Below are 15,214 nucleotides of genomic sequence, written 5' to 3'. Positions count from 1 at the left end.
TTACTTGAGAAAGGAAGCACTGGTACTAGGGAGGATGCAGAGGAGGTTCACTAGGTTGATTCCGAAGTTGAGGGGATTGGCTTATGAAGACAGTCTGAGGAAACAGGTTATATTTAGTGGAATTTAGGAGAATAAGGGGTGATCTTATAGGAACATACAAAATTATGAAGGGAACCGAAGTAGAGAGAAAGTTTCACCCGCCAGTGGAAACAAAGACAAGAGGGCATAACCTCAAAATTAGCGGAAGCATATTTAGAACTGAATTCAGAAAAAACTGCTTCATCAAGAGGTTTGTAAATCTATAGAATTCCCTGCCCAGTGAAGTAGTTGACACTATTTCAGTAAACATTTTTAAAGCTAAAATAGTTGTTTTTGAATAATAAAGAGTTAAGGAATGCGGTGAGAGGGCTAGTAAGTGGAGCTGAGTCCACGAAAAGATCAACCATAATCTTATGAAATGGTGGAGCTGGCTTGAAGAGCCATATGGCTTAGCCCTGCTCCTAGTTCTTATGTTATGTACCAATAACAAACTGTATTGGATGCAGTTTCTTTTTTTTTAAACTTCCAAGGACTTGAGGAACATTATTTAAAGGAAAAAAACATTTTCATTATGTAAATGAAAAACATGGAAAACTCTTACCGTTAACGACTGGGTAAACAGAAATCGTCGCTCCACTCGAGTATCATTTGGCAACTTGAAGACAATTTTAACACTGTCTGGATTGTCTGGAAAAGGCTCAGGGGGAAGACATTCAGACTTGCGTTCTTTCTCTTCCTGCAAACTCTGCAGTGACAAAAAGAAAAATGTTTCTTCCTCAATTTACATATTTGCAAGCTAACAATTTATACAAGATGATACAAATACCAGCTTTGAATTTCTAATACTATTACCTGAATTATTACAGAAAGAAATTATTACGTGATGAAGCACATACAAAGTTCCAATCACAGCCATTTTCAGTCACTGCCAGTAAATATGATCTTGCATTCAATCAACGCTAACAACTGTATTCTAACAAGTCTTGATGTATATTAAACAGGAATTAGAACCTACCAAAATCTTAACCTGTTGGTATGGAGGTAATCTCTTATTGAAACATAGCCGAGAGATAATTTAAAACAGGGATTGAACCAGGGACCATACTGATCTACATTATTCAAATACTTTCAGCCTTAACCAGTTCACTCAGGAGGAAACCATTGGTTTACAGTTAAATCTCCACATCTGGATAGAAAACGTTATAATTCTCTTAATGCCTACATTGAAAGAGTAAACAGTTTCATGCAGCTTAACTTGGAACACTGCTTACTTGTTGTCTTTTTTCTTCGGCAAGTAACTGTTGCCTGACATCTTCCTCTTCCCTTCTCCTCTTTTCTTGTGCCTCCTTTCTCTTCCTTTCTTTTTCCTGATCTGCACGAAGTGAAGCCAAATAAGCTTCATCTTGCTGTTGTCTTAACACTTGTGTCTGATTCCTTTCCTCTCTGTAAATTGAAGAAAGTACAAGAATATTAAATATTCATGTAATCAGCTTCAAATAGTAACAACAACCACAATCAGCTGTCTGGTTATTAACACTGTATTCTATTTCAAATAGCAACAAATCCTGACTAAATCACTTTGGCCAGAGCACAACATAAATTTCTTTTGGTAACTCAGTGATTAGCTCTGCTGCCTCTCAGTACCAGGGACTTGGATTCAATTCCAGTCTTGGGGGGCTGCGTTGAGTTTGCACATTCTTCCCGTGTCTGCATGGGTTTCCTCCCACAGGCAAAGATGTGTAGGTTAAGTGAAGAGGGCACGCTAAATTGCCGATATTGTCCAGGGCTGTGCAGGCTAGGTGGATTAGCCATGGGAAATGCAGGATTACAGGGATAGGTCAGAGGAGTGTGTCTGGATATGATGTCTTTGGAGGATCAGTGGATCTTATGGGCCAAATGGCCTGCTTCCACAATGTAGGGATTCTATGGAAATAATGGTTAAAATGAATTTCTTTTGAACTACATCAAAATAGGAATATAGTGCAAAAACAAAAGATCCACTCACTTCCATTCCCCACTTGCCTCACAGCAGTCACTGCCTGAAAAACACCTTGCTTTTAAATCATATTACATGCTTTGCTACTGAAAACTGTGCAGGCAAAATCAGCATCACCACAGTATTTGTTCAACTTCCAGTCACCTCAGACACCAGAATTGTGGTCAGTAATACAACCAGTGACCAGACTAAGTTCATCATGACACCAATCAGGAATACCAATTCAATGTATCAACGCAGAGTGAATTCTAGTCAAAATTTATTGGATCCAAGGAAATTAGAGAACGCCAATGATACAAGTTCCCATTTTAAGTGCAGTCTCAAAACTTTTTTTTAAAATTCACCGAATTCTCTTTCATTCCCTTCCCGACAGTATGGCTCATTTAAAATCTTCATATAATTAAAAAAAAATTAAACACTTCTGATTTTGTTTAAGGTACGATATATCCAACAGTCTTTTCAACAAGAATTAACAACCATTATCCACATTGAAATAAGTGTGCCCATGGTACATTAAATTAGAAACTAGCCTTTTACCACTGAAGCATGAGCTTAAGGTCAGTCCTAACTGATTGAACTGCAAAAAAAAAGACTTCTTTTGCACTGAGAGAGAGGTGGATTTACACAGTACTTAGTTGTACCAATCCCAACTTGAAATGTCTACTTAAAATTGAAATTGATTTACTCCCAAAGTTTACATTACTATGTACAAGAAAATAAATCAAACTAAGAACTGGTTTGAGGATGCATTATTCCTAGATAACCAAACACTCCAACATTGTCTTATTATCCAAATACAACATTCTGTACAAAACTATCGTAGTTGACAGCAACATTTCCTTACAGAAACAAAGTAATATTCCATATACCTATCAAGTCGTTCTGATACCAAATATGTAGCATTAGCATCCATAATAAAGGTCAGTTGATTGACGAAGTCTTCAGCCCGAAGAAGACCTTCTAAGCGACCGACTACCGTCATTCTTTGCTCTTTCAGCATTATCATTGCCAAGAATGGATAGGTGTTCTCTCGTAAAGCTTGAGACACTGAAATATATAGCCTAACATGTTAGTCTGTAGAATATTTCATTATTAAAATCATTATAATTTCTCACTTCTTACATTGCTGTCCTATACGAAAATTAAGACTGTGAATCCCACATACAGAATCAATATAGAAAGCATAAATTAGTATTTCCACTTTGACCTATTAAAGAATCAAAGAACAGTACAGCAGTGAAAAAATTCAGTTAGCCCTTTGAGTTTGTGTGGGTCTTCTGAAAGGCTGCCTTATTCCCTAGGTCTCCCCTGTTTCCCACATTCCTGCAATAATTGCCACCTTGAAATCTGCAACTCGTCATTTAAAGCTTTCTGCTCAGTTTAAAGCAGTACAATCGGCCACTCAATCCCACTGTATGGTTTATGTAATGATGGCTTAACCAAAAACCTAATTTCATAAAACATTATTTGGGTCTTCATGCTCAACTGTTTCAGTTAATGGATGTTATATTATTTACACTAAGCAGCCTTTGAGGAAATAAAAACTTTCATTTCTAAAACAGTGAATACCTTTCTGGACATGGTTCAAATTGTCCAAATCATTTGATGTAAAACAGACTTGCAGAAATACTAATTCTCATATGTCACTAAGTAGACTTTTCAATTGTATTGTGCAAAGTCAGTTTGGAAAATAAAAATCTCCAACAGAGGACTGAATGGGATATGGAAATTCAATTGTAATATCTCCAAAATTTTTCTGAAGTTCAACAATGAAATTGTCAACATTGTCCGGGTAAGAGAAATAAAAGTGAAACATCTCAGTCATGGCAAAGCAAATAATGTTGCTACAAATGATTCTTATTCCATTAAAAATGCATGAAAAAGATCATAAAAGCCTAATGCTTAGTTCTTTAAAATTTAATGGGAATATGAATTTTCCTTATTAACTTAGCACTTTAAAATGGAAAAATTAGTATAATTTTCACGTTGATATCATGATGGGAAATTCAGTTTCATGATGCAAAGTTCTTGCCATGGCTCTAGATCACGTAATATAGAAATATTCAGTTTCTGCAATACTCCTTATAATCAGACTAAATGTATGCAAATCAGAACATTTCCTAGTTGATGCATAGATAAAAAAAGCATCGATTGCTTGGGAAGATGCAGATGACCAGCCTGGTTTCCACACAGAAGGGTCAAGAGAAACCATCAGCATAAGATTAATAAGTGAATGCAGTTTATAGTTTAGACAGAAATTATACACTTATTTTGTCAATTTTGCAAATGGTATTTGATTGGATTGGCTGGATTCGGTTCGACAGGGGCAGACTAGAAACGTAGATGATTCATAAGAAATATCTGTGCATGGGACAATCAGCAATGAAAGTGAATAGCCATGAAAGCAACTGGAGTGAAGGAGTTCAACAAGAGAGTGCTGTTTATCATAGTTCTCATCAATGTCTATGCAAAACAATGATGAAAGACAGAACAGGCAGGGTTTTTTTTGAGGGGGGTTTGACATTGATATCAGTTAGATTTGCAGATAAAACACTCGTAAGCAAGTACAGAAGAATTACAAGAACTAGTAGATGCAGCAGTAACAGCAGGCAGGAACTTTAAAATGGAAGTGAAAATGACTAAATGAAATGAAAGGGAAAAACATGGTGATGCAACACATAATATCACCAATAAATATTAATTTATTCACAAAAGAAAGAACTAGAACAACTCCAAAAATTCAAATATTTAGGAAGCATAATTTCTGCAAGTGCAAATGAAATTAAAAATGAAGAGTAGGAATGGGAAAGAACATACTTGGCAAGATGCGACTGCTGCCCACTGGAAAGCTAAATAAACAACTCAAAGAGTGATTTGTAAAGAGTTTAATGTCAAATCATTGTGTGTGAATCTGAGGCATGGATCTTCACTTATGGCAAGAGACCAACTTGCCATAGTTTTAAAATACAGATATGAAGAGAATGGAAAGGATCTGCCAGGCATATGAAGTGCTGTGAAGTGAAAGAACAAAGACAACTGTATGAAGTTTCCACAATCTCATGTTCATCTGAGTGCTCTAGCTCCCTCCCATAGTCAAAAGGTATGCGTAGATGGATTGGCAAAACAAAGTTGCTGGTAGGGTCCAGGGATGTGCACATTAGGTGTGTCAGCCCCATGCAGAGTTGGGGAGTATGCTGGGTGGGATGCTCTGAGGATCAGTGCAGATGCAATGGGCTGAATGGGTTCTCTGCACTGTAGAGATTCTAAGTAAAACAAAAACAAAGAAAAAGGCAGCGAGACTGGACAGGATCATCCTCTCCCCCACTCACCTATTGTACTCTATGCTACTTTCTCCCCACCCCACCCTCCTCTCATTTATCTCTCCACTCTTCAGGCACTCAGCCTGTATTCCTGATGAAGGGCTTTTTGCCCGAAACATCAATTTTCCTGCTCCTCGGAGGCTGCCTGAACTGCTGTGCTTTTCTAGCACCACGGCATCTGCAGTCATTGTTTTTACCTAGAATAAGTTTTAAGCAGAAAAGGGCATGAGGGGAGGGATTATTTCAAAAAAGAAAAATCAAAGGAAGGCAAAGAAAAAGGATATCAATAATACTGTAAATAGCTTGAAAATTAGAAGTAGCTATGGGCAAAGACTTAATCAGAATAGAGATATGGAAAGTGCCTAAAAGGCATGTCTTTGGCTTTCCCTACAAAGAACACATTACCATAATTGTCAGGAAAAAAGTAAAGAGCAGGTGCAGCCCGACTGCTCGAGCCTATTTTACCATTTAATAAAGCCATGGCTAATCTGATGGTGGCCTTTACTCCACTCCCTGTCTGCTTCACCCCACACTTCCAATGACCTCAAATTCTCTTGATCTAGAATTTGTAGCACTTAACCGAGGGTATATTCAATAACCAAACTTTCACTTCTCTCTGGATAACAGAATTCCTAAGATTAATTACCTTCTCAAAGAAGAAAGTTCTCATCTCCACACCATATTTTGAAGACTGTGTCTTCTATTTCTAAATTTCCTCATGATCGGAAACATCCTGTCATCAACTCAGTGAATCCGACTCAATCTTTTATATGGTTTCAATACAAACATTCCTCATTCTTCTTAACTCCAATGTTTACAGGCTCAACCTTTCCTCAACCTAGCCCAATTCTTCCACTCACCACTGCCTAGATATCTAGGCATATACTAGCTTCTGTGGCATTGGTGAATAATTCAAAAGGCTGTTGTCCACCCAGTAAAAAACTGGCACTCTAGAGCTGCTCTGGACATTTTCACACATTCTTCATGGCATGCCAGATGGGGCTAATTAGCATCCCACTCAGCCAATAGGGAGCTCCCTGTATTGGATGAGCCAAAGGGCTAAACGTAAATGATATTCAACAGCTACATGGAAAATAGATGGTTTAGGATGGCGTGAAGGGCTAAAACTGTTGACGATATTTGACAGCTGCATGATCTTGAATGGGTCCTGTGAACAGTGCTTTTACGGGTCGAAAACAGCACCAGATTCAAAGAATGAGACTTCACCTCGGAACAGGACTGTAAACGGTGCCAGGAATGAACCCAAACCTCCAGACCAGCTGTCAATCATAGGGTCCCCGATGGACAGAAAGGTGCAAGACTTGTTGCTTTTTCTCCTTTCTATTCCTTTTATTACACTTATTACTTAATAAACACCCACATTAAAGCAAATTGCTGTTGGTGAAGCTTCTCTTTACTATATTTAACTGAGTCTGAAAAGAACAGCTTGGACGCACCCGGTGACCCAAGACACTCCCTATCCTGGCAGACAAGACAGTGCAGAGGCGGCTCATCCTTTTCCCAGAGAACTGCCAGAGGAGGCCACATCATCAGACCCTGTCAGTCTGGTCTGAGATCACCACCACCCAGGTCAGTGTGACCTCCAGAGAAACACCCTACAAATTAGGAAGTTGGTAAATGACCTTCTCTGCTCTGCCAGTATAAATGCCATCATTATCTCTCTGCTACTGCACTTACATCCCACCAAAACTCATGTTCTACCATGCCCTCTATTGCACAGATCTTCCGTCACTCACTTGCACCTCCCCCACTACAAATCTTGCATGGTCTTTGCAGTGCCTGCTCACTCACTTCAAACACCTCATTGCTGTTTCCACAACTTATATAAATACCTGTGCCCCACACACATGCACAGTTTTGTATGACTAAATCCTTCCCTTTCTCTCATTCCAGGGGAAAAAAAAAGTGTCCCATAACACAGTTGAAAGGACCAGAACGGTTGATTGCCTGCCTGTTATTCAATTCTGCACCACTTGAGGTTACAGAAATCTCCATATCCTGGCACCCAAAATTAAATATATTTGTTCACTGTCATGCTTCTGTCCCATTACCCTCATTGCACATTTAATGTTAACATGCCACAACTTATAACCCGGCTCACAACATTCTCTCTTTTGTTCCCTGCAGGTACTTGTGGGATATACATGGGTGGCTGTTGACAAGTTGGGGTCCCTGCAGACATGCCCTCTTCCTCTTTAAGGAAGTGAGCATGATGTTTCAGAAGCTGCATTGGCAAGAATACATCCTGCAGCCCAACACACATGGGTATTTTACAGCTAGATTAGAGTTGGCTACTCCTTCTAGTGAGTACTTGAAGCTCCACGAAAAGCACCCATCAACCAGCCCTTAATTGGCCATGCATTGCTAATTTTAATCATTGATGCATGTCTTATTGAACCGGTTTAGTAACGCAGATGACTTTTTGCTGCTTTTCAAGAAGCAACTCAGTGGCATTTCAAAATGTTAAATACAATAATGGCACTAATATTATCAAAGTTTTTCAAGAGATCGTGGATTTAACAATAGTGAAGCGCAACAGGAGACTAGATGGGAATAAAACTAGTAGATTATAGGTTCAAGCAGTTGGGTGAGGGAAAATGTGGGGAATTTTCGGAAGGACAAAGTTTACTAATGAAGCATCAGTAACATTCCCCAATGGACCCCAGTTTTGGAGCATGAAAATTAGTTCATAAAAACAAATAAAATAATTAAAGAAAACCAAAAGGTGACCATGAAATCAATAATAATAAATCAAGATAAACATCAATCGACTGCACAACAGGCAAGGTATGCACAGACACAATATAATAAAAAGTCAGAGTTATGCTGTAGCAGGTTTTGTAGTTAACAGTTGAAGACAACTTAGCTGAGGTAGATAGGACAATGTAGGAAGGATGTTCCCGATGACCGGAGAGTCCAGAACAGAGGTCACAGTTTAAAAAGGATACAGAATAGGCCATTTAGGACTGAAAATTAGGAGACACTACTTCACTCAGAGTCTGAAAAGCCTCTGGAATTCTATCACTGAAAAAAGTTGAGGCCAAAACATGATTTTAAAACGATTTTTAAAAAGGAGTCAGATATAGTTCTTAAAGTTAAAAGAGGTCATACACTATGAGAAGAAAGCAGGAACAGGGTACTGGGTAGGATGGTCAATCATGATCATACCCAATGGCAGAGTAGACTCAAAGCACAAATAACCTACTCACGTTCCTTTATGTTTCTATAAGGCAGTCACAGAAACTATTGTCGGCACTAGGAACAGTTATCAGAGACACAGACAGCATGATCCACTGATCATTTTCCATGCAAGCATTTCATTAAATTCAAAGAGTAAAATTTAGTGGTGCACCAGTAATGCTTAAAATCACTTACCCCTGTAGCCTTCTGGCTTACTTGTGGAACAAGCCCAGAAAAGCATCCTAGTGTTGATGAAGTTTACAACTTCTGGGTTGCACATTGTACTACTGAAGTGGAAACAAATTGGCATTTAGTCATTCATCATTGATAAGTTGCCAAACTCCTGAGCCCCACCATTATGCAGATATAATTCACTAGGTGACAAACATGACTAATATTTCTTGAGTGCTCTTTCTCCATGTGAGCATTAGTAGATTGGTGAGACAGTGAGCCTTTGGTGAAATACCAGTCCTAAACTCTAACCAGTCATGCACACAATGAATACCCACTTAGGGACCATGGAATCTGATTCCTCTGGAATCATAATATAAATTACTATGGGTCGAGGTGCAAACTGGAAAAGCAAAGCTAATTTTAGTATAATACCCAAATTAGTGCAATACAAATGTAGCAGAAATAATAAAAACTAAGGTATGGACCATTGCAAATGAACCATTAACAGTATTCAGAATTTAAAATATTTCAAACTTCTGGGCTTGCTATACAGCAAAGAGCTGTTATTATTTCCTAAAGGGTTAATATATATTCATGACATCACTGAACTCCTGACATGTTCATCCCAAATTTACTCTATTATATTCCATTCATACTGGACAAGGTCACTAGAACACTATACATTTAAACAGAATATCTATACAAATAGCCAGGGAAACAAGTCCAGCTAGCTATTTATTGGCAGACTCAACATTAAAGGCTCTTTCTTTTATCCACATACACAGATAATACAGCACACACCAACAGCCAGCAGCTCAGCAGACAAGAATCAATAGGTTTTGATGAAAGACTTTTGATCTAACAAATGCTGCCAGACCTGAGATTTTTTAGCAATTTGCGTTTTTATTTTAGAATCAAAGTAAGGCTCCTCCTAGGTTAAAACATTCAGTACATCATTTGATCCACTTACGCACTAAAGGACAGGAATGCATTATTTTTTGAAACAAGGACACATTGTCATTTTCACCCTTTGGCCAATGAACCACAGGCAAGTTACAAAAACAACACTTACTTACATTTTCAATGGCTGGGTAAATCACCCTGTTTGTTGAGCAACTAGTGACTATAGAAGTTATCCAAAGTTTTCCATGCAAGAGTTGTAACTGCAGATCAGTGCAGTGTTGATCCAGAATTATATCCAATTTATTTCCCAGAAACAGGCACGGAGCCCAACAGATGCATGCCAGTTTTTAACACTCCCCCAACCTTATCGTAATATTTGTTTGCATAACTATAGTCAATAGTCCTCAAACATTAAAACAACAAAAGTAGTAGCAGTCACAATTTTTAAGAAGTTACAATTACAAATTGCATAAGAAAAATTAACAAGTTTGGTTTGATTACAGCACACATCCATTCAGAAATACAGAAGTTACACTCACCGGCAGAATTCATCTGTGTCCTGATGGTCATCTCCATGAAGGTAAACTAGTAAATAGCGTAGCTCTCGTTTCGCATCATTCAGTGCCTGTATTCAACATTGAAGACAATACACATTAAATATTTAAAATAATTCCAAACCATGTCTAATAACTTAATTTTAAAAAGAAGTTGCAACAGTAAAAATAATGTGATCATGGAATTGAGGCAGCTTGGGTAAACTAGAAAATCACGGGTATTTCTTACTTAATTTGACTTTAGCACAAACAGGAAAATATTTAATGGAACTGTGTTAGAAAGATATTGCAGTCAGGTCAGACAGCATCCCTGGAGCAGGAGAATGCACATTTCGTGTGCGTGCACACGTTGTATTGAGAGACAAATCTGTGAGTGGGGCTGGGGTGATGGAAGTAAGGTAGTTGGGAAGGTGATAGGTAGGTGCAGCTGGGACATGATGGTCAGACCCCACCACCAGTGATGTATTTCCCTCCCTACACCTATCAGCATTCACCAGAGTCCATTCCCTCCTTGACTCACTCGTTAGGTCCACACCCCCATCCCCCCCCCCCCCCCCCAACCCCAACAACCAACCCTCCGCTCCCAGCAGCTTCCCTTGCCGCCAGAAGAGGTGCAAAATCTGGCTCACCTGTTACCTCATCTCCCACCTCATCCCAGATCCAACCCTCCAACTCAGCACCACCCTCTTGAACTGTCCATCTTCCTTCCAACCCATCTGCTCCACCCTCCCCTATCAGCATCATCCCCCACCTTCATCTACTTATCAGCTTCCCACCTACCTTCACCCCATCACCATCCTATTTATCTCTGAGCCCCTTTCCTCCATCCCCACATTTCTGATGAAGGGCTTATGCCTGAAACATTGATTTTCCTATTTCTTGGATGTTGGCTAACCTGCTGTACTTTTTCAGTGGCACACTCTTCGAATCTTTTAATTACTGTCCAGCGATTCTGACAAAAAATTCCTACATGGATAGCAACCTGAAGTGTGACAAGAGCGAAATACTTCATGGATGATCTGGCTCAACTGTGATCAGCAATGATCAAAGGTAAAGAATGCTTACTTTGCCATGACATTGGACGTTTACTTATTGCAGAAAAACTTGCGAGGCTTCAGAATTTCAATTTAAAAGCAATTCAATTGTGTATTGTTTAATTAGGTAAAGTATTAAGTGTAATAAGTTATTTATAACTAAACCCCAGTTCACAACATCCATGCACTAGAGGTAGTAAACAATACCTATCCAAAATGCAAGTATACACCAGAAGGAAAGATGACAAGTTTAGTTTTGTTTACCCAATTTACGTTTACTTCAGTATAATTCTATTTACTACAACGAAAAGGATTTGTAGTTTTTGGCTGAAGCTATTTGTTTGAAGTTTACCAAGATATCTCAAGCACAGTTGACAGGTAAGTCATATTATTTTTGGTCAATGTTTCAACAATACAAGGGATCCAGAGAATACAGTAGATAAACAATAGCCTCAACCAGTAGAACAGGCTAATTTTCTGTCCACGTGAAGTACAAGCTTGCAAATGGTAAACAGCTTCTGGCACAGAGCTCAAATAAAGCGAATGGATTTGTGGAAATTATATTATTGGTGTTTTGTTAAACTACACTTCAATTTGATTACCAAATTTAGAAGAAACAACTTTTGTTTTGAGGTAGCTGGAAGTGAGCAGGAAGATAACATTCAAATCATTCAAACAGTAAAATACCAGGAAATGTAAACTTTAAATAATTGTAAAAGTGGTTTTGTACAAACCTGACTGTAGGTTCCTTGATAAAAGACTGGATGGATCCTTCCATACTGTTCCTCAAAATTTTGAATAAATGATACTACATCCCCAACAGGATCAGTAACACGACTCCTAGGATCTGGTCGTATAAATCTTATAGCAAATCTATTCAAAAGAGAGAGATGATAGATCAAAGGACTTCTTTTTGTTTACATGATATTTTGTGAAATTTTTCAATATCTCACCTAAAAATGTCCAGCAGCGTGTAATAGGTGAACCGGAAGGGAAGCATTATCAAGTAATAACTCCATCCTAAGAGACCCTGTAAAATTCGAAATATTATTGTTATTCACTCCATTACAAAACTGTACAAACCCAATTTGGTTTTGCTCTTCTTAAACAAATGAATTTGAATTAGTTTTATCTAAGTGCATAAGCTCATGATCAGGCCTCACTCATGGTTTACCAAACTATCGCACCAGGTTACATAACAAAATGCAAAGCTATACTGTATACATGAAGAAAAGGGGGTACATTGCAAATGAGTACATAAACTAATTTTATGGAAGAGGTCACTAAGTATTGATGAATCTACCTCTTAAAACTATGAATAATGATTTTGCTTGCCCTACCAACAATCTATTTTAAATAATGAATGAGTTGTAGATATAATGCCAATCAGAATCAAGATTCAATGTAATTTTTTGGGAATTCCCAACCATTTTCTAATAATGAGTTACAAATTAGCAAACTACATCAAACAAAAATCAAATTGGGTCATAAATAATGAAAAATGTGATTGCATGACTTCATTTTTATAGATTCTGGATTAGTGGTGCTGTAAGAGCACAGCAGTTCAGGCAGCATCCAAAGTGCAGCAAAATCGACGTTTCGGGCAAAAGCCCTTCATCAGGAATATGAAGGGCTTTTGCCCGAAACATCGATTTCACAGAATTTTGGATGCTGCCTGAACTGCTGTGCTCTTACAGCACCACTAATCCAGAATCTGGTTTGCAGCATCTGCAGTCATTGTTTTTAAAATTAATTCTATAAAAATGAAGTTAAAATGATTAAAATAACCATAAAATGCTCTCACCCTAGGCTGAGGTCTTGAAACTACATAACTATAGACTCTATGATCTGCTGTGTGGACTTGGAGTGGGCGAGAGGAAGGTGGGTTGAAGACACTGGGAACGCCTTCTTGTTCATTTAGCCTATCCTGAACAGCTGCCTAGAAGGTAAAAACAGAAATAGACGAGCAAAATTTAAGATCAAGAAGGATCTAAATCATCAAAACTAAATCCATAAAATGGGTTAAATGATAAAACATAAGGCCTGTTATTTATTTGAAATAACCAATCACAAGCTGTTAATGCTCACCAGCATACTTAGTAATATTTCAAAACAAAAAGAACAGTCAAATTGAGTTTAATATCAGAAATATTTGCTCAAATAGGAGGTAGCACATAAAAACATCATTTTCAAATCAATGCCAAAACCCACTGTAATATTTTGCACACAATCTTGTTTGCTTCCTTTACCTCAATGTTCCAATGATGTTGCTCAAGTGTACGGCGACACTGGTCCATTGAATCAATACCAGTTAAGTCCTATGGTGAGAAATATAACAAGAAAAATACCTTAATTAAAACAGTATTGACAAGTTTGCATTGAAATAATAAACTTAAATATCTATTTACATTAGTGGGCTTGGAGAAGATTTGTAGCTCAGGTTGAGATTCTGGATGTAAGTTTGCTCACTGAGCTGGAAGCTTTGATTAACTAACATTCAGTACTGAACAAGGAAATGTTTCCATTGCCTAAATATTGGGATCACTAGACTTTGTCCATTACCACTAGAATATCTGTTCTCCAACAACATTTTCCATCTCCATCCCTGCCAAATTTGAGAACAAAAAGATTGTGTACAACTTTGATATTGTGTTGGACTCCAATAGGTTTTTTTTAAACCATATATTAATCCATTATCTAAGGCTATACAATATACACATCCATCTCTAAGATCATCCAAATCCATCCCTACTTGAAGTAATATGCTGCTAACCCTCAAGGCTAGACAATGTTTTTCCTTGATAGGATGGAACATCGTCTAATATTCTCACCCAAAGTTAGATTGCCTATACATCAATGCACGAGTTGGACTAGGTGCTTGTGTAAATCTGCAACAGCTCAATTGTAAAAACAAAATCCTTGCTTTCAAATCCCTCCATTATCTTGTCTCTCGCCATCTCTGTAAGCTTTTCCATTCAGAGCTATCCGCAATTTCCACAATCTCTGGGTTTTAACCAATTGCACACCTACTTTTAAATTGCTCCACTACTGATAGTCATTCCTTTAGCTGTCAAACCCCAAAGATCTCAAATTCCTACACAAGTTTCCTCCTTCTTCACAATTAGCCTTTTGACCAAGTGTTTGGTCACCACGCCCTGTTCCCACATGTCTCCCCTGTATTTATCCATATTTTGAAAAAATAACAAGCATACATTCTGGTTAAGCACCTTGGGACTTTTTTTTTTACATCAACGTCACTATACAAACAATTTGAGGGTTCCTATGGTGAAGTGGTAGTGTCTTTACCTCTGGGCCAAAAGATCAGGGTTCAAGTTCTACCTTCCCCAGACATTTCATAATATGTCTGTATAAGTTTCCACACTGTACAACTCTATGACTATGATTCAATAAATTGATTCAAAATAATTATACATTTTGTTATTAAGATGTCTCCACAACGTAAAATGTAATTTTGTACCTTATGGTCAACACAAAAAATTCAGAGTTGCCTGCTGATTTTCTCTTCTCTCTTTCTCTGCCTCCTCTCATAATGTTCAAAAATCTCACCTTTTGCAATATCAGATCTAAGATTTTATATAGCACCTGATCTAAACACTTCATACAAGATACAGGTGTAAAACAAGATGTCTCATTTGAAAATCTTTTTAAAAGTTGATACTGAAAATTCAAAGAAATACTTGTTCATTGAAAGGAGTTCTGCCTTCTCAACTTTCAACCAATTGATGTAATTCCCAAGTCACTCCTTCATTTAATGCTATGTTCTTCTTTCCCAATGAATAACATTTCATAGACTCCTAACAGTTACAAATTATAATGAGTTTTAACAAGTTCCAGATCGCTTTCCTCACTTACTAAAATCTCAAATTTAAAAGACTTTACACTAAAAACTTAACATACATCAATTCTGCAAAAAAAACCTGAAATTTATTTCACAAGTGAATACTAACACTACACAGTCATGTTCCTTCAAGA

At 37.7% G+C, this 15,214-nt stretch overlaps 1 protein-coding gene across 2 annotated transcripts in view; it reads right to left on the bottom strand.

Moving 5' to 3' along the window:
- Positions 1-15,214, bottom strand: part of faf2 (Fas associated factor family member 2) — a 37,033-nt gene that overhangs the window by 5,769 nt on the left and 16,050 nt on the right. The window contains exons 3-11 of one of the 2 annotated variants that reach the window (XM_060837135.1): positions 13,471-13,539; positions 13,026-13,160; positions 12,175-12,251; positions 11,956-12,094; positions 10,173-10,258; positions 8,752-8,843; positions 2,905-3,082; positions 1,311-1,482; positions 641-784 (exon numbers count right to left, since the gene is read on the bottom strand). In XM_060837135.1, coding sequence (XP_060693118.1) covers positions 641-784; positions 1,311-1,482; positions 2,905-3,082; positions 8,752-8,843; positions 10,173-10,258; positions 11,956-12,094; positions 12,175-12,251; positions 13,026-13,160; positions 13,471-13,539 — 1,092 coding nt within the window. The remainder of the gene's footprint in view (positions 1-640; positions 785-1,310; positions 1,483-2,904; positions 3,083-8,751; positions 8,844-10,172; positions 10,259-11,955; positions 12,095-12,174; positions 12,252-13,025; positions 13,161-13,470; positions 13,540-15,214) is intronic. The other variant, XM_060837136.1, reaches the window with a different exon arrangement.

The sequence above is a fragment of the Hemiscyllium ocellatum genome, chromosome 16 (genome assembly GCF_020745735.1).
Source record: "Hemiscyllium ocellatum isolate sHemOce1 chromosome 16, sHemOce1.pat.X.cur, whole genome shotgun sequence".
NCBI lineage: Eukaryota > Metazoa > Chordata > Chondrichthyes > Orectolobiformes > Hemiscylliidae > Hemiscyllium > Hemiscyllium ocellatum.
Note: the sequence above shows the minus strand (reverse complement) of the source record. Positions and strands in the feature narration are given on the sequence as shown.